General features: G+C 49.7%; 2 protein-coding genes across 4 annotated transcripts; both read left to right on the forward strand.

Annotated features, from left to right (window-relative positions):
* Positions 1–3975: 3975 nt before the first annotated feature.
* On the forward strand, positions 3976–9646 carry LOC100230328 (keratin, type II cytoskeletal 75-like). 3 transcript variants are annotated; one of them, XM_041711591.2, is made up of 10 exons: positions 3976–4735; positions 5578–5798; positions 6624–6684; positions 7208–7303; positions 7410–7574; positions 7696–7821; positions 8122–8342; positions 8455–8489; positions 8898–9071; positions 9132–9646. In XM_041711591.2, the coding sequence occupies exons 1-10, from the start codon at positions 4043–4045 to the stop codon at positions 9350–9352; spliced, it is 2013 nt and encodes a 670-aa protein (XP_041567525.2). In that variant the 5' UTR covers positions 3976–4042; the 3' UTR covers positions 9353–9646. The 3 variants fall into 3 exon arrangements, with proteins under 3 accessions (XP_041567525.2, XP_030115537.2, XP_030115538.2); XM_030259677.4 differs by having other exon boundaries at positions 3976–4544; positions 4590–4735; positions 8898–9646; XM_030259678.4 differs by having other exon boundaries at positions 3976–4472; positions 4590–4735; positions 8898–9646.
* A 5443-nt stretch (positions 9647–15089) lies between these two features.
* Positions 15090–21596, forward strand: LOC100230278 (keratin, type II cytoskeletal 5). Its single transcript, XM_002194656.7, has 9 exons — positions 15090–15766; positions 16325–16539; positions 18167–18227; positions 18848–18943; positions 19152–19316; positions 19701–19826; positions 20028–20248; positions 20532–20566; positions 20731–21596. The coding sequence occupies exons 1-9, from the start codon at positions 15200–15202 to the stop codon at positions 21000–21002; spliced, it is 1758 nt and encodes a 585-aa protein (XP_002194692.3). The 5' UTR covers positions 15090–15199; the 3' UTR covers positions 21003–21596.
* The last annotated feature ends 1266 nt before the right edge of the window (positions 21597–22862 follow it).

Consider the following 22862-nt stretch of genomic DNA (forward strand, 5'->3'; position numbering starts at 1 on the left):
CTCTCCTTCCTGAAGCACCTTTGCATACCTTTATTCCATCCACTGATTAGTGTGGCCACAGGGAAGTCTGGAAAGGAGGCTATTTAAGCATCTGTGGGTATGCAGTTTGCTTGGGATCTCTCACAGTGTCTGGCATTTCTGGAGATGGAACAAAAAGGCAGGCCTTTGTTTAAGGAAATCAGTGAGAACCAGGTCAGGGAGAAACAGGAAAATAATCCCACACCACACCTGTGAAACACTCTCATGAGAGTGGGTTGATTTTACAAGAAAGTAAGAGCAAAGTGCAGTTTCCCAAAATGCGGCACCAGGGGCTTCTTCCTCAACCACCACCTTCCTTAAAATATGTGAACTCACACAAAGAGCAGGGTCTGCAGATGTGGCTAGACATGCCACTCCATTATCTCTTCCAGGGAGGAAAAATCCTCTCCCCCAATTTTAGGAAACTGGGATTTAGGAGAAATTATATTGGCCTCTCCTTTTTCTCTATGAGGTTCCTAGAATTATGGAATATCCTGGGTGGGAAGGGACCCACAAGGATCATTGAATTCCAGTCCTGGCCCTTCACAGGAAAGCACAAAAATCCCACTGGATGCTTGAGTGTTGTCCCAACACCCCTGGACTTCTGCAGGGCTCTCAGTTTCCCTGGACAGTGACTCTCTGATGGGTCTCTATAACTTGGCTGGGAGGATCTTGCCATGGTGACAACTCAGCCCAGCTGGATGGACAGCTGGAATCACAGGGAAACAAACCAGCCCTGCAGCCCCTCCCTTCCCACAGCTCCCCATGGTATAGCCAATGGCCCCTGAGCCATCTCTGCATCAGCCTTGGAGAAATCCCTGTGTCCAGCCTGGAGCAGCACCAGGGTGTGGGCAGGTTCCTGTGCCCATGAAAGGCTCACCAAGAACCAGGGCCTGGAATTTAATCCCCCATATCCTTCTCTGCTTCCAAGACTTCCCTGCTGACTCACGGCTTCTTTCCCTTGACCTCTCCAGGGCTGGAGGATGAGGTCAGCTGCCACACCACACTCAGTCTGTCCTTGCTGGTGGGATGGGGATGAACCCATCATGAGATGAGTTCTGACCTCTGCTGCTCTCCCAGCATCTAGCATTTTAGCTCCCCTTATGGTATATTGGATGTGATCAACAGGGAGCAGAGCACTAATTCTATTTTAATAAATGCCACAGTTGGCTGGGGGGTGGTGGAAGCCAAGTGGGCCAGCCCTTGATGGGAAAGTACAACTTACTCTGCTAAAGATGTTTTTGGAAATGGTGTCTTCATCTTTTCTGCTCCATGAACACGACACAGGCTCAATCTCATTTCTATGTAAATACCAAGCAGAAACACCCAAAACAAGAAGCTTCCAGTGCCCCAACAGCTCATAAGTTATGTTGATCATCTCCCTGCAAAGCAATACCTGAACACCAAACACCAGCCAGCTCCCCAGGGGGCAAAAGCAGTCTGGCAGCTCTTGCATTTCTGGGAAAAAACCTTTAATCATCCCTGTCCTCAACTCCCAGCTATTGCAAAAGCCATGTTTGCTGCTGCCTGCTTGAAGATGTTGATGTAGATCAGGGTATTTTGGAGAGAAAAAAAGCTAGGAATGTGGGTTTGGGGAAGATGGAGGTCAAATCCTTCACAATGTCAATCTGGAAAGACCCTTTTGTGAATTGATAGAGTCTAAACCTATGGATTCATGGAATGATTGGATTAGAAGGGATCTTATAAACTGCCTCATTCCACCCCCTGCCATGGCCAGGGACAACTTCTACTATCCCAGGTTGCTCCAAGCCCCATTCAGCCTGGCCTTGGACCCTTTGAGGGATGGGGCAGCCACAGCTGCTCCAGAAAACCCATTGCAGGGTCTCCTCACCATCACAGGAGGAATTTCTTCCATATATTTAACTTCAGCTTTCCCTCTTTTCAGCTTGAGCCCAGAGCCTGGCAGAGTTGATCCAAACAGACATGAAAATGCCACATCTACCTCTGGGTTTGGAGCCCCAACCCTCAGCTCCACACCACCAACCACCCCAGGAAGCAAAGGGAGCGTTTTTCAGGTGGCCTTTGCATTGCTCACATACCCTGTGGATAAGCGGAGAAGAGTGTGGGAGCCTAAAGTGACAATTCCCTCTTTCTTCTTGGCTGCCCCACCTTTAATCCCATTACATTCACTCAGCTCTAACATCTGATCTGAACCCGTTCTTCAGCTTCAGGACAAGCTGCCTTTACTGGGGTCAAGGAACCATGAAGAAAAAAGTCTCATTTTCCCATCCCACCCTGGCTTTGAATTTTATGCAAATCACCGAGGCAATGGATGCTCATGAATTTAAAGTGACATTCCAGGTTCAGACCCACATTTTCCAAAAAGAAACAAGCTGACCTGCACTGTCTGCACCATCTTGGAATAATTTCTCACTGCAAAGGGAAATTCTCTGTCAGTGCCCCAGCTCTCCCATTTGAGCCTGCCCAGCAGCATTTTTTTCCAGGGATAATCAGATATTTGGTCATCTGTATTCAGTAGCACCTGTTTAAGTGTTCTTCCAGAGATGCCAGTGGGATTTTAGCTCCTTAATGGTTTTGCAGCTCTGGGGAACAGGGATGTGTTTTGAAAGGCAAGTAGAGTCCTGTCCTGTAAATATATTTAAGCTCCAGTCCTGCAGAATTCAGGCAAAGCCACCAGGGCAGCCCCATGCCAAAACCAGCTGAGCTCTGACATGCAGGGGATAAAATACTCTCAGCACTGCAGTTCCACAAGGTCTGAGATGCCAGAAAATGCCACCACACCCTGTTGAATTGATCTTTTTTTCCCGAGGAATTCAGAAAGTAAAGTAAGGAGAATTTGTGGGAGTATTTTTCATGCTGGTTAAATCTGCTTTTGGAAGCATTTTGGATGGAAGGTTCAAAGGTCTTTAAAAGAAATCACAGCTAGAGAGAGCCAGAAACTCAGGACTGACTACATCCTAAAGTGGGCAGATGACATCGTTCCACAGAGCTGGGCAGAGTGTTTTTCAGAAATGGTTTTTAGGTCAAGGTGAAAATGAGTCAATCACATCATCAACTAGCTGGAGAAATCACAACACAGCCTCTGTGTGGAATGGAGTTGTCCTCTGGAAATGCAAATATCCAGAGGGAAAGCCTAGAAAGCCTGCCATAGGCTAAATAATTAATATAAATGGGCAAAATTTGAGGTGGTATTTACATCTGGAAAGAAGAAAGAGGAGAATTTGATCAGGACCTCTTTGTCTAGTCATCCCGAAGAGATGGTCCCTGCTCAGGGAGTAGGAACAGCAAACTGGATAAATTACAGCCCCAAAAAGGGATTTCAGGTTTCATGAACATCAAGCTGCCTTCTGCCTTCAGGTGAAGAAACTCCATGAATTATTTTTGTTCAGATTTAACCATTTTGTTCTCACTGTCTTTCACTTGAGTTAGTCCAGAGGCCTCTCCACTGATCTCTGTGTTGGTGTGCTGCATCTTTTCAGTAGAATTGGGAATCCAAGACATTATTTCTGGCTTTATAACATTTAAAAATTATTTTCTTTCACAGTAAGGAAATTATAGAATCATGGAATCCCAGAATGGTTTGGGTTGGAAGGAATCTCAAAGACCATCTCATTCCATACCCACCCCTCACAGGCAGGGACACCTTGCATTAACCCAGGTGGCTCCAAGCCCCTCACAACCTGGCCTTGGACACTTGCAGGGTTAGGCAAAATAATACAAAATAAAGCAACCCATCTCTGTGAGGAGACAGAGGTTTTGCACCAGGCTGAGCTCTCCCTGCCAGAAATCTGAGTGTTAGATAACTCTTCCAGCTGAGCAGATCCAGCCCCAGGAGGTGTGTTTGGGTGGAATCAGGGTTTAACAAGTCTCAGGGAGACAGCTGCCTCCTGGCATGTCAAAACCATGAAGGCACTAAGTTGATCACTGGACTTCCATGAAACCAAGCCCAGATCCGTGGGGGATAAAAGGGGCACCTGTATTCCCTTTCCTCAGAGAGCTGCAGAGTCTCTCTGGCTGTGTGGGGCCCTTCTGTGCTGCCACGATGAACCGGACACTCAGCATGAGGGCAGGAGGTGGAGGCCGATCCTACAGCGCTGCCTCGGCCATAATTCCAAGCAGCAACAGGGCTGGCTTTAGCTCTGTGTCTGTGGCACGATCAGGAGGAGGAGGAGGTGGCTTTGGGAGGCTCATTGGAGGAGGTGGTGGCAGCAGTTCTGGCGGTGGTGGAGGTTTTGGCAGCAGGAGCCTCTACAACCTTGGTGGCAGCAAGAGGATTTCCATCGGGGTTGGAAGCAGCTTCCGAGCTGCTTTTGGAAGTGGAGCTGCTGGTGGCTCTGGCCTGGGAGGTGGTGGCGGAGTGGGTGGCTGGGGGCTTGGCAGTGGTGGAGCTGGTGGTGGGCTTGGGCTGGGGCTTGGTGCTGGAGGTGGTGGATTTGGCTTTGGTGGAGGTGCTGGTGGGCTTGGCTATGGTGGTGGTTATGGAGGCAGTGGAGGGTTTGGCCCTGGTGGACTGGGGGGGCTGGGAGGATTCCCTGTGGGGCTGGGTGGTGGCAGGAACCCTGTGGGATTTTCTGGTGGCCCATCTGGAGTGGGTACAATCCAAGAAGTGACCGTAAACCAGAGTCTTCTGGCACCGCTGAACCTGGAGATAGATCCAAACATCCAGCAGGTGCGGAAAGATGAGAAGGAGCAAATCAAGACCCTCAACAACAAATTTGCTTCTTTCATTGACAAGGTGAGGTTTCATTGGGTGCTGTGGATCTGTGGTAGAGGGGGAGTGAGGATCTAGTAGGTACTAAAATACGACTTCAGAGATCTCCGGTCTTTCACTCATTTCATTCCTGCATGTCTTCATTAATTCCCTCAAACAATAATGTCCTTCTGAACATTTAGAGGGGAGAAAACAAGACAATAAAATTGTAGTAATGGTATTAGATCCAGGTTTTGTGCCTGAGAAATAACACAGATTGGTTGAAATGGAGTAAGTCAGTTTTGGGTCCAGGTCTAGTGGCTCAACCCAATTCTGTCTCTCGGCAATCACAGCAGATGTCTTGGTCTTTGTTGTTTATTGTCTGCAAGATGAAATCCTTTTTATATTGACTCATTGGATTCAACCACTCAAGTCCTTCCTCAGCTTTTAATCGGATAAATATGTTGTTGTGTGAGCAAAAGGAAAGACAATTAAGCCGTTTAGCATTAGCACTCAGACCTTGGCTTTAATGAAGGAAGATAGATATCTTACAAAGAAAGACACCCCAGAGGGTGTGAAAGAAGAGCTTCACTGTCTGGTGAAGAAAGAGCTGAACCCAAATTTTCTTACCATTGCTCATTGGCTTTCCTAAATCAAATTGCCTCTGAAGAGAACTGTCCAATGAGGGTGGATTTGCTCAGCTATAGGTTGGGCTAACATAGCCCTGGGTAATCCAGAGGATATTCCCAGCTTGGAAACTCTTAGTTCGGGAATCCCTTGGCTCCTGCCATGCATTACTTACTGCCAGTGTTGAATATTGGATGTCAGCTCACAGGTATCTTCTGCCTAAGATATCTTCTATCTCATCTTCTGCTTCCAATGCTCAGGTTCGCTTCCTGGAGCAGCAGAACAAGGTGCTGGAGACCAAATGGACCCTTCTGCAGGAGCAGGGCCAAAAAAACAATTCTGGCAAGAGCAACCTGGATCCGCTGTTTGAGGCCTACATCAACAACCTGCGGCGACAGTTGGCCAACCTGCTCAATGAGCGGGGACGCATGGATGGGGAGCTGAAGAACATGCAGGACCTTGTGGAGGACTTCAAAAACAAGTGAGTGTGAAATGATGTGTAAATGGTTCAGCTGAACATTGAGCAGCAGGAGTTTTCACCCAGAGAGTGGTCAGGCAGTGCCCAGGCTCCCGAGGGAATGGTCACCATCCCATGGCTACCAGAGCTCCAGGAGTGTTTGGACAATGCTCTCAGGCAGAGGGTGAGATTGGAGGGGTGTCCTGTGCAGGGCCAGGAGTTGGACTAAAGGATCCTTATGGGTCCCTTCCAACTCAGCTGGATCTGTAGTTCTGTAATTCTAGGATTCTGTCATTCTTTAATTCTATGATTCTACGGTTCTATGATTCTGTAAATCCATGATTCTGTGATTCATGTCAAAAATTTCAGTTTCTGAAACTCAAGCATTGAGACTGAAATATTAATGGAAATTTCTCTAGGAAAGGGAAAAAAGTGTCTCCAGTTTGTGCTCCAATCCGTAACACAGAACATCACTAATCACCTCCAATACCCCCTTCTCAGAGGTATCTCTCCCTGCAGGACCCATTTTCCTCAACAGCACCAAAAAGGGTCCATCGACATTTTTCCCATCAAAAAATGGAGATTCAGCCAGGACACAGCACCTTGTGATGGCTCTTGCAAAGGAAAATCCTCTAAACCAGCTTTGCCTTTCTTGTTCCATCTGTGTTAAGTCAAAAATGTACTTTCTGCCTTTTGAGAAAGGGGAATCTCACACATTTGAGCTGGTCAGTTCCCAGGAGGTTGATTTGGAGATGCCACCCCCAGTTCAGATCACTTTGCAGTCCTACCTGGACACCTGTTCTGCTTCCTGAGGTCTGATCCAGCACCTCTTTCCCTTTATCCCTGTAGATATGAAGAGGAAATCAACCGGCGCACAGCGGCAGAGAACGAATTTGTGGTGCTCAAGAAGGTGGGTGAGACAGGAGGTGCTGCAGATGCTGAGCCAACCCTAACCATTGTACAGACTGGGAATATCCTGAGGGATAGGAGATCTTATGGAACTGCATCCTCATAGTTTAGAAGGGTTTTAAATCACCATTTGATCATGGTATTGCAGGAAAGGAATGGAGTGGTTTGTAGGAAGGAAGAAAAATCTCCTCCCAGTCCGGTCCCACAACACATACAGGTGCTAAAGAGACCATGTAGAGACAAAGGGGATCAGTGATGCTTGGGAATCCCAGGTACCAAGGCCAAAGAGCCAGGACTTCCCTCCTTATCCACTTCTAAATTACACACAGAACTTTTCTGAGGCAAGAGATGCCATCTTGGTGCTCATCCAGCGGGATGTGCCAAGCAGATTCTCTACCAGGCAGCAGGGAAAGGCGCGGCCTTGTATCCAGGCTTGGCTGTTTCTTGACTGTGCCAAGGAGCTTCTTCCTGGCTGAGAAGAGGATCCAGGTGCCACAGGTGTCCCCACAGCTGCTCTTTTCCAGGACGTGGATGCTGCTTACATGAACAAGGTGGAGCTGGAGGCCAAGGTGGACGCCCTGAGTGATGAACTCAACTTCCTCCGAGCCCTCTATGAGGCGGTACAGACAAATCCCCTATTCCTGTCCTGCCGTCGTCCTTGGCTGGGGAATGCCACCACTCTGAGGGTTGGAAGAGGTAAGTGCAGCTCCTGTGTGCTTCCCACAGGAGCTGGCCCAGCTCAGCGCCCAAGTGTCCGACACCGCCGTCATCCTGTCCATGGACAACAACCGGGACCTGGACCTGAGCAGCATCATTGCCGAAGTCAAAGCTCAGTATGAGGACATCGCCAACCGGAGCCGTGCCGAGGCCGAGGCTTGGTACCAAACCAAGGTGATCTGACCTATCATTGCCACACAGAATTCCTGCTGCCCCTAAGAGGGGCTGTTTGAGCCATGTCTCATCCAGCCAGACACCTCAGACGGTTCAGGTTACATCTTCCTTCTCACCTCAGTTTGAGGAGCTGCAGGCCACGGCTGGGAAGCACGGTGATGACCTGCGCAACACGAAGGGTGAAATCTCAGAGCTCAACCGGCTCATCCAGAGGATCCGTTCTGAGATAGAGAACACGAGGAACCAGGTAGGAATTGCAAAAGGAGCCAACAGAGCCCCGTTCTGTTGTCCCTCAACACCACAGCTCAACTTTGCTCATCAGGGACTTTTCCAGCCTCATTAAAGGTGTTGAATTCCCTCCTGGAAAGGGCTTCACACTGTAAAATTCAACTATTAAGTAATTCTTGTCAGTCTGGCATTTCAACTCCAGCCGTGTTAGCTCAGCTGGAACATTTTCCATCAATGTCCCAGCCAGAATGTGTTTCTTCCTTGGGTGACTCTCACCCAAAGGGAAGAGCAGCTTTCCAAGCCCCCCCATCCCTTGCAGTGTGCCACCCTGCAGACGGCCATCGGAGACTCGGAGGAGCGCGGGGAGTTGGCCCTCAAGGACGCCAAGGCAAAGATGATTGACCTGGAAGACGCCCTGCAGAAAGCCAAGGCTGACATGGCCCGGCAGCTCCGAGAGTACCAGGAGCTCATGAACGTCAAGCTGGCCCTGGACATCGAGATCGCGACCTACAGGAAGCTGCTGGAGGGCGAGGAGAGCAGGTGGGAGCAAAATCCTTGTGGGGATAGTAGTGACTATCATTTTTCCCATCAGAGTTTGATTCCTCTGACTGTCTCTGTAATTTTGCTCTAATCTTCTCTAATCCCCCAACAGACTCAGTGGGGAGGGACTGAACCCCATCAGCTACTGTAAGTATCACAGTTCTGGATCCCAAGTCTGGCTTTTGGGAGCAAGGCCTGGGGGAAACCGTGGGAAAAGGGAAGTTTTGCCCCACATAAGACTTCTGGAGCCCTCCACTGTCTTTACGGGCTTGCACAGGGGATGGAAGTTGGGCTCAAGTCCTGTGGGTCAGGGTCCTGATGATGGCGCTTCCTGGAACTGGGTGGCTCCCCAGAGCAGCTGTAGCTGTCCCTTCCCTGGAAATGTCCAAGGCCAGGTTGGACGGGGTGTGGAGCAACCTGGGATAATGAAAGGAGTCCCTGCCCATGGCAGGGGCAGGGATGGGATGACTCTTATGGCCCCTTCCAGCCCAGCCCATCCCATGATTCCATGGCTGCCAAGCAGATGTCCAACCTTCTGGTTGCTTTTCCTTGCAGCAGTCATCAGCTCTGGCTCCAGCATTGCTGGTGGAGCTGGTTTAGGAGGAGGATTTGGTGGACTGAGCCTGAGTGGAGGAGGCGGCGGAAGTGGTTTTGGCCTTGGAGGAGGTGTTGGAAATGGTTTTGGCCTTGGAGGAGGCGGTGGGAGCAGTTTCGGTCTTGGAGCTGGCGGTGGAGGAGGAGGAAGCTACAGTTTTGGAAGCGCAGGAGGACTTGGACTCGGGGCTGGAGGTGGTCTTGGAGGTGGATTTGGAGGAGGGAGTGGTCTGGGCACTGCTGGCAGCTACAGCCATGCCGGAGGCGGCAGCAGCACCCTGAGCACCAGCGGAGGGAATTTCAGCTCTGGAAGTGCAAAAGGCACCAACCCAGGTGTGAAAATTGTCTCCAAAACCTCCTCCAGCAAAAAGAGCATAAAAAGCCAAAGCCTGAAGAGTGCCACAGAGCCCGAGTAAAGCCAAGCCCAGACCCTCCTCTGTTCCTCCTGCCCACCATTCTCCCCCACCTCCACCATTCCAGCTGCCCCTGCCCTGCTCCTGCTCTATAGTTCTCACGCATTTGGATCTCAGGTCAAGAAAAGCAGTGGAACACACAGCAACCAGAGCTCTCCAAGTCCCTGGAACAGGAGTTAAAGGAAAACACTGGCCTAAATGATTGTTCTGAATGGGGAATTGGTTTGGTTTTCCATTTGTTTTTAATAAGGCCAATCAGTTTGTGATTGTGGCCACCCACAGCCATCAGCTAAAACAGAGCAAATAGCAGGGGAAGTTTTAGCTCAATTCTGGTTTCTTCATCCCAGAAGCCCAGGGATGAGCTGGGAATGTGGGTTTAGCTCACCCTGCTTTGCCTTCACTGCTGGAAAGAGCCCAACTCACTCCTTCACAAGAGAAGCTCATCTGCATCAGAGGTCTGGGTTATTTTTCTGCTGCCTAGAAATACCCCTGGAGGCTACTCAAAGATCCCAGGCAGTGGCTTGTAATGTCCCTCTTAAAATTTTATTCATTCTGAGTCACTCTGGTGAGATGGAAAATCCCTCTTTCCTCCATTCACAGCCAAGTTTTGAAAGATATGATTCTTCCACATATTGCCAAGTTTTGCTGCTGTGTCAGCTCAGGCACTTGAGCCTGACCAGGGATTTGGAGCATTAATGTTCGAGCAGCAACCTGAGATCCCTCCACCCACAGATGAGAATTCTGTGTGCCACGAGCTTATCAAAAAGCTTTTCCCAAATCTCTGTCCTGTTCCTGTCCTTTCTCTTCTTAAATAACCTTGCTCACAGTGGCCCTTACACGTAACTTCGGGGGTGGTTTTTGTCAGAGGATTCACCAGTGATTGATCCAAAACCTATGAAGAAGGGCTTGTTTTCTAAATTATAAGATTTTAAAATTCTAAATAATGTCTGACACAATGAGTCCTTCAAAAGCAGGATCAATGCTTGCTGTTAAATGGAGTTTCTGTCCTGTCCCATACAAGGTTTTGCTAGAATGTCTTCCCAAATCCTCCAGCAATCCAAGTCCTGCTGTCTTTCCCCATGGCCTTGGTCGCAGAAAGTGGGGAAAGTCTGAGACTGCAAAAATCATGCTGGAAGAGCTGCCTGAAGGGCCATGTCCAGAGCTCCTGGGGGAATTCCAGCATCTCCTCTCTGTGTGGGTTCCTCTGCCAAAAGAAAGACCATTGGGAAACTGGGAAGTGCAGCAGGTTCCAGCCCAGTGTGTAGGAAACAAGGCAGTCGAGAGCAGGATCCCAAAGGAACTCCAGCATCCCAAATTATATTTTCCCCTTTTCTGGTGTAATTTACCCCTCTAGCCTTCCACTGCGTCTTTTTATTTTCGGAAAGCAATATTAAAAAAGAAAATTGCAACTTTTTATACTTCCGTAATACTGATGCCACTCCATGTTTCCCTTCCTCTCTGCATTTGGAACATGTCCAATAAAACCAGATGGTAATTTATCTGTTATTTTTATTTATCTTTTTATTCTAAACCAGAACCAGCAATACAAAATATTTTTATCCTTCCTCAGAATGAGCTGGAGGTATATTTTCTTTACTTCCAGGGAAAAGCTTTGAAATTCTGATTAAATTATAATGAAAACCTTGAAATTGGTTGTCCCAAAATAAATTGAAGAATTGGAGAAAACTGGAGGAGGAAGAGGAGGAAGAGAAGGAAGGTGGAGGTTTATCCTTAAGTGACAAGATAATTAATCACCATTCATTTCTTAACTTATTTGCGTTAATCCAAAATATTTTCTTCCATAGAAGGGAGGGTTTGGGGCAGCCAGGCAAAACCTCAGGATTCAATTTTTGCTTTCTTAAAAAGCCAGAGCCAACCCAAGTGTCTGCAGGGCTCTTGGGGAGGCTTTATCTGGAAGATCTGGGCTGGGGATGGGTGCTGGAGCACAAAACAGATATTTGTTTTGGAGCACTGATGCAGATATTTCAGTCAGTCATTGCAAAAGAAGAATAAAACAAAGAAAAAGTGGAGAAAAACCCTCAGCCAAACGTTATTGCAAAGCCCTTATTGAATTTCAAAGGTTCAGATGTTTTGCTCTGCCCTGACCTTGCAACATCCTGGCCCTGCATAACTCCAGGCAGAACTCAGGGAGGAGCAGGAGCATGGGAAGGAGCAGGAACAGACATGCCAGCATGTCCTGGCAAGTTCAAAGGAGACGCTTCAGCAAAACCTTGCTCAAACCCAGGTGCATCAAAACACAGCAATATCTCATCCCCTTTGCCCAGGAAATCGAAGGAGCCTCAGTGAAAGGCTAAATCCAGGGACAAACCCAGACTCAAGAGCCCCAGAATCCCAGAATAGTTGGGGTTGGAAGGGCACTCTGGAGCTCATACAGTCCAAGCCCCTGCCAAGGCACAGACACCTGGAGCAGGTGACACTGGAGGGCGTCCAGGTGGGCTTGGAATATCTCCAGAGAGGGACAATCCATGCCCTCCCAGGGCAGCTCTTCCAGGACTCTGCCACCTCCATGGAAACAAGTTATTCCTCATATTGGGGTGGAATTTCTTGTGTTCTGGGTTATGGCCATGATTTCTCCCTGCCCAGGGAAGTGGTAGAATCTCCATCCCTACAGGCATCCAGGGAATGACCAGATGTGGCACGCAGTGCTCTGGGCTGGTGATGAGGTGGGGATCAAGCACAGATGAGACTCGATGATCCTAGAGGTCTTTTCCCACCTCAGGGATTCTGGGATCCTTGTTCTGTCAGTGGGCAACACTGAACAGTCTGACACCATCCTCTTTCCACCCCTTGGAGATATTCACGTGGATTGATGAGAGACCCTCTCAGATAAGATATTGTAATGGACGTTTGGATATTCTTATGATTGTTGGGATTCTCTCTCAGTCCCCTTTTCTCCTGACTGACCACGCCCAGCTCCTCCATTTCTCCTCATCAAAGAGATGCTCCAGACCTCTCATCACCTTTGTGGCTTCTACTGGACCCACTCCAGGAGCTCCTTGTCCTTCTGGAACTGTAGAGTCCAGAACAGAACACAACACTCCAGACGTGGCCCCACCAGGGCCAAGCAGAGGGGCAGGATCCCCTCATTGGCCATGCTTTTCCCAAGGCATCCCAGGATTCTATGGAGAATTCCATTCCTTCTGATCATGATCTGTTGGCTTACAGTCATCCACCAAGATTCCTCAGTCTCTGCTGTCCAGAGGATGTTGCAGACAGGCCAAAAAATCAGTGAAGGTTAAAAATGAAGGTTAAAAATAAACTCTGAGTCACCTCTATTTCTGATCTGGCCAAATTGCACAGGCTGGGTGGGAGGACTTAACACAGCTCATCACAGCCCAACCTTAACCAACCTGGAGAGTCTTTAACATCTTTTTTTCAGTCCCTTCAGAAAAAAAGAGCAAATCAGGGATCAGAGATAGCTGAGCCCTGTTCCTCCTCCCCTTTCTCTGCAGTGCCCTCACCCCTCAGACAACCCTGTGACATGCCCTGCTTCTCCACAGGGAACTGTCCCAGCTGAGGGGCCACACAGCCCCCTGCAGCCCTGAGCACCTTCAGTAGGACACTGCATGTGAGCAACACATACCAAGAAAGGAAAAGTGTGAGGGACCGAGAGATTCTGAAAGAATTTTCCTTGTTTTGGTGCCTAAACCATCCTTTGCTTTGCTTTTCCAAATCCTATGTAATATTCCACTTAATTGCCATTCTCTGCAGCAACAGGCTTTCCTAGAAGAGCTGGGGAAGTAATGATTCCCTTCCACATGAATCCTTTCCCTCTGTTTTAATTAAAACCTGTGCTCCTGTTCCCAGGTGTGACTTTGCATAAGCAATTTGGGAGTCAAAGGCAAGTTCCCTGCCTGGCCCACGTCCGCAGGCTCCTGGCACGGCTGTGCCAGTTCACATGGGCAGGCATAGGGAAGCAAATCTCCATGGATCTGCCATGCTTGGTGCAGAGTTTATTTATTTTCAGTATCACTGTGTTATTTTCAGCTCCCAGAGGTCTCACGGCTGAGGTTGCCGCTATGAAATCTGGGTTTGGATGGAGCAAGGAGTGAAGTTTTCCCAGCAAAACGCTGCGTTTCCAGCAGGATAGTCCCACATCTCCACTCCCGGGGCGAGAGCACCCCCTTGCTACAGCCCAGCCCGTCTCGGGAGGGATTTTGGCTCAGCCCGAGCGGGGCCCGGCTCCGATCGCGCCCGCGGTGATTCACTGTCGGAACCGGGAGCGCTCCGAGGCGATGGGAGCGCTGCTCTTTTCTGATCGCGGGGAGGCAAAACCCAACCAAACCCGACCCAGCCCAACCAAACCCCTCCTGCTCAGGCTCTTTCAAGTTCCCAGACAGAAAAAAAAGCAGCGGTTGGAAACACAACAACACAAACAATCTCTGAGACGCAGCCGATCCGTTTAAACTCCTCCTTTTGGATTGAGCCCCTGCACTTTTTGCTCACGTAGATGAATTTGGGAATTTTTCTGGTTGAGCTGCTCAGGGTCTCAGCTCTTTGTATTTCGCTATTGCTTCACCTGACCAAGGTGGGCAGCCCTGGCCAGTGGGCAGAATCCAGATCACGAAAGCATTTGGGGAGATATTTTGAGTGGGAATGAGGGGATTTTTTCCTCTAGTATCTTGTGTCCAGCTCTTCATGGACACAAGAGAAGGATCCCCAGCTGTCAAGCCTTTACACAACCCAGAATTGTGGGGGTTGAAAGTCCTGCAAAAGGGTTTATCCAGAAGCAACATCAAGAGGCAAAAGCTATTTTAAAAAGTTTTTCCAACTGGGTGATCTCAGTGGAGTGAAGGAGGGGCATGGGAAGGAAAGTGGGTGAATTCCCCTCCACAGAACATGTTTTAGAGCCAGCAATGACGTGGAAACTGTTGGATAAATATAAAGGGGGGGCGGAGGGAGGCAGAAAAAGTGATAAAAATACCACTTCAGACAGAGCTTTTGAACTCTGAGCCTGACAAGGAGGTACTACAGAACCACAATAATTTCGAGCAGCTTTTTAGTAATATAAGTCTCTGTTAAGGAAAGTACTCTTCAATCTATTTTGACATGGTTTTGGAAAAGACATTTGCTGTCTTTCAAAATCGTGTTAACTAATTCCTCAGTTTCCCCTGGAATGAGGGTAAGATTTTGGTAAGATCCCAGAAAATACTGCCATGACACAACTTCCACTCAGCTCATCTCCTCAAGCCCATGACCATTTAGATCCAGAAAAAAAAAAAAAAAATCAATCAAACTTGAATATTTAAAAAAAAAAAGAGCACAATACCAGCACTGATCATTAAAACCACCTTCAGAACCAACAATAGGACATGCATGGCCAGTCACAGAGTTGGAAATCTTGGAAAAGCCCCTGTTTTTCTTGCCTATGCAACATGTTAAACCTGAAAATGCGACTTGCAAAATCTTCGCTTTGCTCAAGCCAGCGAATCCTTGGCTCGCCCGAGGGAATGCGGCTCCCAGGGTCTCGGGAATCATGTTGCATCCTGCCCTGAGCGCAGACCTCGTCTCATTCAATGCTAATTCCATGACTCAGAGCGGCGGCTTTGGTGGAGGGGGGAGCTCTCTCTCGCCGTTACTTTCCTGCCTGCAAACAATGCATTTTTCAGCGCCTTGCCGTAGCCGAGGTGTGTTTGACAAGGCAAGTTGCTGCAAGGCACGTCAAGTTCTGAATTCCCGTGCCAAGTTTTCCAAGCAGATAAAAGAGGAGGCTCCCAAGCTCTCCCATTACAGGGGTTTCAGTCTCCATTGCCCTCTGCTCTTTTCCTGCTGCGCAGCCTTTTTTTGTTTTCCTCTCTCCTACTCTTTGTCTTCCCAACTGAACCAGCCATGAGCCGTATCTCTTTCAGATCATCTACTGGAGGGGGCATGAGGGGCTTTAGCTCAGGCTCTGCTATTGTTGGAGGTGGTGGTGGTGGGACCAGAAGCAGTTTTAGCTCTGTCTCTGTCTCCAGAGTTGGAGGAGGAAGAGCTGGAGGTGGAGGAGGCTTTGGAGCTGGTGGTGGCTTCGGCAGCAGAAGTCTCTATAACTTGGGTGGAAGCAAAAGAATTTCCTACAGCTCGGTCAGTGGAGGTCTACGGAGTGGAGCCGGGGGTGGATACAGCTTTGGTCTTGGCTATGGTGGCGGAGCAGGCGCTGGCTTTGGCTTAGGAGGAGCCGGTGGTGGTGGCTATGGGGTGGGAAGTGGATTTGGGCTAGGAGGGCCCGGATTTGGTGGCCGAGGTGGCCCCGGGTTCCCTGTTTGCCCACCTGGTGGCATCCACGAAGTGACTGTCAACCAGAGTCTCCTGGCACCCCTCAAGCTGGATATTGATCCGGAAATCCAGAAGGTGCGAACACAGGAGAGGGAGCAGATCAAGACCCTCAACAACAAATTTGCCTCCTTCATTGACAAGGTGAGAATTTGGTCTGAACCATCAAGCCACGCATGTTATCAGTTGCCTCGGAAAAAAAACTTCAGGAAGAAACTTCATTTGGATGTAGGGACTTGCCTGAACTGATACAAGCCGACAAACAACGTGGGTTTAGCTGAAAACTAAGAACTGCTTTGTGTTTCCTCTTAGCAAGGATGAGTTTTTCAGCATCTTTTTATTATTGACAAAGTAATTTTTTCTCTTCCCTGTAAAAACAATCCTGGGGTGGATGAATCTTCTCCTTTACAATGGGATACAACCAGTTTAAACCAGTAAGGTGGGCTGAACATCTACTGGGGGGAGAAACATTAAAGTTGCAAGTACGGGTGTTTGGCCTGATTAAAACTCCTGAAAAAATCTTGCTAAGCATCTCCAGAAGCTTCTAATACTTCTAAGAATCCAATGCCCTAAACTGGAACACTCCTAATAATTTCCTTTTGATTGTTCCAACACCTCTGGACCTTTTCTGTTGGTGATCCCACCTTTTCCTGGCAGTTGTGAGGTTTTTCCACACATGTCCCTGGTTTTGTTTCTCCCCAGGTGCGCTTTTTGGAGCAGCAGAACAAGGTGCTGGAGACCAAGTGGACCCTCCTCCAAGAGCAGGGTCACACTGTCACCAGGAAGTCCCTGGAGCCCATTTTCGAAGCCTACATCAACAACCTCCGGCGGCAGCTTGACAGCCTGATGGGAGAGAGGGGCCGGCTGGACTCCGAGCTCCGGAGCATGCAGGACATGGTGGAAGACTTCAAGAACAAGTAAGGGATCCCGCTCTGGAGCATGAATTGTTCCAGCTAGGAAAATCTGGGCTGGTGCTCATTCCTGCTGGTGCACATTTGATGTTTGATCCGTGTTCCTCTTCCCATCATAAAACGTGTTCCCAGAATTACCCTTTGTTATTTTACATTTATCCCAAGCAAGGTCACTGTTCAGCACAGCATTCCTGGGGAACTGCTCCAGCACAACAGAAGTCATAGTCTGATCCCTGGAGTCTCCTGAAATAATATACCAGGAGACAGAAAAATTAGTAAATTGTGAGGATAATAGACAAGCAAAACCATTATTAAATGCAGCCAATAAACTTCCAGCTCCAAAATCCCCCATTTCCCATTATGTGAAGGAAATTCCAGCCTTTCTAGAGGGCCCAGGTGACCTGGGATTGTTTTGGCTCACTCAGCTCCCATCACCTGGAAGATGATCAACCCTTTGGCAAAAATTTCCCTGGGGAGGGAATTAACCCCCTGCTGAGATGCTGGATCCAGTGGAGGGGGGGATGCATCATTCTCAGGACACACCAGTTAGTACCTGCTGCCTGGAGGGGATTTTTGGGGGAGGATTTTTAGGTGAGGCCATTGACTTTTATTTGGCTGAGAACAATATGTCCCTTCTTCAGCCAGTCCTGGCTGCAAATTTGAGAATCACACTTCAGGGCTGGAATATGTTAATATTAAGTAGTTAAGCATGGGAAGAGACAGATTTTTTGTGAGGGAAGATGGGAAGACAACACTTAGATCCAACAGGAGGGACTGGCAGAACTTCTGGTGTGGTTTTGGGTGCTTTTGAGGTCTTGAAATGTATTCTAGGCTTTTAGAAATACCGGTTAGGTCCAAAATAATCCAGTCTCCTGTATGGATTTCAAAGCTACCTCCTGGGAAAGAGAACACATTTTAAATCTAGAGTTTGTTCCCAGTCCACTGGCTAATTCCCCCTCTTCCCTTGTCCACTAAGAGATCCAGCTGTAGGTAAAACTCGGCCAGTATTGGTGAGAGGAGTAGCACGAATCTGCCTTTGAAAGCCGGGTTTTGTCTCAAGAGCCTGCATGTTTTGTCTACTTTCTAGCTAAGCCCTGCCCTGATTATCTGATGAGAGAATATTGCTCAGAGCCATAGAAAGTTCCACAGAACCACTGTCAGAGCTGTAATGATCCTCTCTTGCACAACTATGGAGTTTTTTGTTTTAATTAAATGCTGCAGTGGGTTCTTCAGAGCCATTAGTATTATTGTAATATCAAATATCAAATGATTGCTCTATTATAAATTTGTAGACGTTGCAGTGCAGCTTTGTTGGAAGTCTTTTGCATAACTTTGCTTGGAGCGAAGGTCACCGGGAATGGCTGCTCCTGCTTCCTGCCAAAACGGGCTCTGAATCTGCACATTTATGTATGAGCTTGACTTTATGGACAGTGATTAAAATATATTAATTTAACTGGGACTACTCACACCATGGAGTCCCACAGTTCAAAGACAGCAATATTTGCTCTGCGTCTGCTCTGGATAAACATGTGGGAGTAGGGAATATATCCATGAGCCACAACTGATGGTTTGGGAATGGAGTACTCCCACCTCTTCATTCCATCCAACCCCCCTCACTCTTTTATCCCGGCAGATACGAAGATGAGATCAACCGGCGCACAGGTGCTGAGAATGAGTTCGTGGTCCTCAAAAAGGTGACTGGGTTGGGATTTATGGGCCAGGAAAGGGAATTAACTCACCTTGCAGAGTTCAAAAAAGACTTGGTGGGAGTTGGGGTCCTGCACCCTCGTGGCTGGGTCAAGCTGGGAGATCAGCACATCCTAGTTTGGGTCCTCCTGAGGCCAGGAATGGACACAACCTTCTCTGTGCCCATAGAGCTGCCCTGTTTTCTTGTCTCTTGTGGCTCAGCTCAGCTCAGTCTCTGGTGACATCCTTGTGAGTCAGACCTTTGCCTTCTGCCCAAGAACCTGGTTCTGGCTCACAGTCAATGTCCATTACATTAAAAAAATACCTTCATCACAGGGACATAAAAATGAGCCTAAGGAACTGCTGGCAGTGGCACAAGTTGCCCAGGGAAGCTGTGGCTGCCCCATCCTTGGAAGAGTCCAAGGCAATATGAATGGTCTATGGAAGGTGACTCTGCCCATGGCAGGGGTGGGAATTGGATGAGCTTTCAAGTCCCTTCCAACCCAAATCATTCCCTGGTTTCACAATCATATGAATAATAGACCTGGAAGCCGACACGGTTCCATTGGTGTCCTGAAGCCCCTTTGTGCTCTGGTTTAATCAGAAACCATTGGTATCTTCTCTTTAGGATGTGGATGGTGCCTACATGAACAAGGTTGAGCTCCAGGGCAAGGCCGATGCGCTGGCAGATGAAATCAACTTCCTGAGAGCTCTGTATGAGGCGGTGAGTGGCTCCTGGAGAGCATCTCCCAGCTCCTGCCCCGTGGACCCCACACCCAGGGCTCTACGGGACCAGAGGAGAAGGTGGCCCCAGCCTTTGTAACTAAATCAGTTACAAAATGGAGACGGAGAAAGGGAAATGCAAGAAAACATCTTGGTGGGAAGGACCATCAATACCAGACCATTAACTTCATGTTTTGCATCTTCTGCAGGAGTTGTCCCAGATGCAGCAGCAAGTGTCTGACACCTCCGTGGTTCTGTCCATGGACAACAACCGGAACCTGGACCTCAACAGCATCATCGCTGAGGTGAAGGCGCAGTACGAGGACATCGCCAACCGAAGCCGCGCCGAGGCTGAGGCTTGGTACCAGAACAAGGTGGGCAACTGGGGTGACAGACTGATTTCTGTGGTCAGAAATTATCATAAATTATTTCCCATCAGCTGAGGGGAGACAGGGATGAGGTGTTCAAAAGTTTTGACTTTGGGCTCACAGAGTTACTGGCAGAACTGGCCTTAAACATTTCCCCTTCCAGGTTCTTGCAGGTGACAATGCCTAGGTCCCCTGTGCCATCAAGCACTGCCTTCCCAGAAGATATTGAGAGTTAAGGGCAAGTGCCATTATTCCGTGGGCAGATTTCAGAGGAATCTTGTCCCCCACCCCTTAATCCTCATCCAGACCTGCACTTTGTCCCCTGAAGTCCCCTCACCCTTCCCTGAGCTCTGAGTGCTCACCAGTGCTCTCCTCCTTTCCCTGCACCAGTACGAGGAGCTCCAGGTCTCTGCTGGGAGACACGGGGATGACCTGAGGAACACCAAGATTGAGATTTCAGAGATCAACCGTATGGTCCAGAGGCTGCGGAACGAGATCGACAGTGTGAAGAAACAGGTAGGAGAGGGATGGTCCTGCAGTGCAGGAGGAGGTGGATGGGAGGTGATGGTGGTCAGGCACAGCAGGAGGAGCCAGGTCCCATCAGGAGCCCTCAGTGCCATCCTGGGAGCCACCAACCAGTGTCCACAACCCCCCAGCAAGAGAGAGAGTGGTTTGGGGAGCCCAAATGAAACAATGGCTTGTTCTCCCCACTCCCAGTGTGCCAACCTCCAAGCAGCCATTGCTGAGGCTGAGGAGCGCGGGGAGATGGCCCTCAAGGATGCCAAGGCCAAGCTGACCGAGCTGGAGGATGCCCTGCAGAAAGCCAAGGCTGACCTGGCCCGACAGCTCCGGGAGTACCAGGAGCTCATGAACGTCAAGCTGGCCCTGGACATCGAGATCGCGACCTACAGGAAGCTGCTGGAGGGCGAGGAGAGCAGGTGAGGACATGTGGACATGCTGTGTGCTGACCAAGGACCATGTCCTTGGGGTCAAACAGCTCTTCCCAAGGGGCTGGAGCACCAGGGCAGACAGACAGATGGTTGAAATTGTGAACTTTGTAGGCAAAGTTTTGTTTCTCCAGCTCTTGGCACCTGATACTGATAAAAATGAGCACTGTCACCGTTCACCTGTAACACAGACATACCCCACCCTACAGTCCTAGTTGGATAGTCCCATGGACAAGGCTTTGGCACTATTGCTCACTCTCCCCTTTCCCAACAGGCTTGCTGGAGAAGGAGTCGGAGCTGTCAGTGTCTGTGAGTATCACCTCCCTTCCACCTCTTCATACCCTTCTCCTTCCACCTCTTTGTCTCCCTTCCACCTCTTCCTAGCCACCCCTGACCAAGGGGCTGACACTGCAGATCTCCCCACCTTGGGAGTCCAGCTGTCCCCTCACGCGGGTGTTCCTGGTTCGTTTCAGCCGTGGTCAGCAGCTCCAGCGGGATGGGCTATGGCGGCGGGAGCTGCCTCGGCCTGGGCGGGGGGCTCGGCATGGGCGGTGGTGGCGGCAGCAGCAGCTACACCATGAGCAGCAGCGGCTTCGGAGGCGGCAGCGGAGGCTTCTCTGGGGGGCTCAACTACGGTGGAGGCAGCTCCTTCAGCTCCGGGAGCAGCCGGGGCATCAGCTCCAGCACAGGAGGCAGTGTCAGGATCGTTTCCAAGACCACCACCAGCAAAAAGACCATCAGATAAGGCTGGCAAGCACGTGGCCGTCGGCAATTCCGGCCTCCTGCCCTGCAGATCATGGTGTAAATAGCTGCGCTAGAGCCTCTCCTTCCTCCGTCCTTCACCTCTGGGGCAGCAGGGGGGACCAGGACCCCTCTGTGAGAATCTGGAGCACCTTTGGCTGAAGCACAGGTTGTAACAGGTCACTGGCTAGGCATGGACCCCGTGGTGCCCCTCTGTCAGGAAGCCCTTGGTGTCTCCTCAAGTTCAGGCATTTAAAGGAAAATGGAAGCACTATGGAACAGGGACAACCATTTTGTTCATCCCATTCCAAGGGTGAATCACAACCTTGTGGAACCACAGTCCCAGGTCCTCAGCAGTGAAAACACCTCCACGAGGCTCTAAAAGCCTCTGCCCCCCAACACATGTTACAACCTCCAAAGGTTTTGCCTGCAATTCAAGGTTTCTTCCAGCCCCTTCTCTTTTCTCCAGCACTTGTGGGAAAGGTTTTTGCTTTGTGTGTATAAGATTTCTAACTACTCGTCCTCGTGGCTGCAGCCTCCTCACTTCCCTGCCTAACCTACTGTAAGGTCCAATAAAAGAGCATTTGTCATTTTTAAACTCTGCTGGGTTTTGGCTTTTCTTCCCTCCTCCTGCTGTGAGTGTTGGTCTGTGCCGTGTCCCTGCTGCACTGGGGACACCCTGAGGGCAGTTCCTGAGCCAGGATTGGCTCCTTGAGGAAACAAAACTCACTTTTAGAACTTGGGCTCCAGGACAAGTCGGGGCAAATGGAAAGGAGGGGGAGATGAGCAACCTGGTCTATGGAAGGTGCTCCTGCCCATGGCATGTGGGCGGAACTGGATAGGCTTTAAGGTCCCTTCCAACCCAAACTATTCCGTGATTCTATGGAAGGAGAACTGAGGCATAGGAAGGAAACATTGCCTCAGAACAGAGCCAAAAGCTGGATGAAGCCCACTGCGGTGGTTACCTGCAAAGTTATCCTTTCTGCCTGTCACTGCAGGAGGAAGTGCAGGGAAGTGGGGAAAAGGAAGGTGATTCCAAAAGGTTTATTTGGGATTCATGGGCCGCCTCATGTAGGGCATGGCTCAGCCATTAGTTTGTACAAGCAGGAGTAAATCAGAGGAGCCCATCTCTGGCATCAGCACCATGGCGAGGACACAGCGAGACTGGCACACAGGAAGGGTTTGGAGCAGGTGGGCATTGACCTGGTTGGGAAGAGCAGCTGTAGGGGCAGGCACAGGGCAGGGCACCCAAAATCTGCACATACACTGTTTGCACACTGAGGTTTCTTTGGGATGTGCAAATATCCCATGAAACATCCTGGCTGCTCCTCTGCAAGAGAAGTTTCAGGGCCTCAGGTTTGTTTGGAGTGAACCCAAGGTCTTCCAAAGTGCCCACAACACTTCAGTCTCCCAATTCCCACCCAGCCACCCGGGAGATTTCCATGACCTGCCTGGTTGGGGGGGGTTTCAGCTGAGATCTCATACCAACCCTGGGCTCCCTCCTGTGGCTCCACAGGCATCTCCTGATCCCACTTCCTGCCAGTGCCAGGTGTGGATCCTGGCAGGAGCGGGGCAGCACTAGGCAAGGTGGGAATCCAGCCACAATGGCAGGACAAGAACCATGGGCAAGGAAAGAGCCAGGGCAGAAGGGGGCAGATGAGGAAGGACCCACAGCCCTTTGGGAATACTGGTCCCAAAAGGAGATGGTCAGTGCCCATCAACCCATCCCTCAATCCCTGCAACTTCCAGCCAGGGGTGGAGAGGAGACGGCACATAGGCCAGGTCTGCTAGAAAAAGCCCCTCATGCAACATTCCAGAGAAAAGCCTCCCACACCAACGGGACCCCCTTGTCCATCACCTGGTG

Source organism: Taeniopygia guttata, chromosome 29 (genome assembly GCF_048771995.1).
Source record: "Taeniopygia guttata chromosome 29, bTaeGut7.mat, whole genome shotgun sequence".
In the NCBI taxonomy this organism is placed as follows: Eukaryota; Metazoa; Chordata; class Aves; order Passeriformes; family Estrildidae; genus Taeniopygia; species Taeniopygia guttata.

Bases quoted from the DNA above. Each gene is read 5' to 3' on its own strand.
- LOC100230278 (XM_002194656.7), top strand. From the start codon at position 15,200: ATGAGCCGTATCTCTTTCAGATCATCTACTGGAGGGGGCATGAGGGGC. The intron at 18,228-18,847 runs GTGACTGGGTTG...TCTTCTCTTTAG, and splicing joins AGTTCGTGGTCCTCAAAAAG to GATGTGGATGGTGCCTACAT. The intron at 20,249-20,531 runs GTGAGGACATGT...CTTTCCCAACAG, and splicing joins CTGGAGGGCGAGGAGAGCAG to GCTTGCTGGAGAAGGAGTCG.
- LOC100230328 (XM_030259677.4), top strand. From the start codon at position 4,043: ATGAACCGGACACTCAGCATGAGGGCAGGAGGTGGAGGCCGATCCTAC. The intron at 6,685-7,207 runs GTGGGTGAGACA...GCTCTTTTCCAG, and splicing joins AATTTGTGGTGCTCAAGAAG to GACGTGGATGCTGCTTACAT. The intron at 8,343-8,454 runs GTGGGAGCAAAA...ATCCCCCAACAG, and splicing joins CTGGAGGGCGAGGAGAGCAG to ACTCAGTGGGGAGGGACTGA.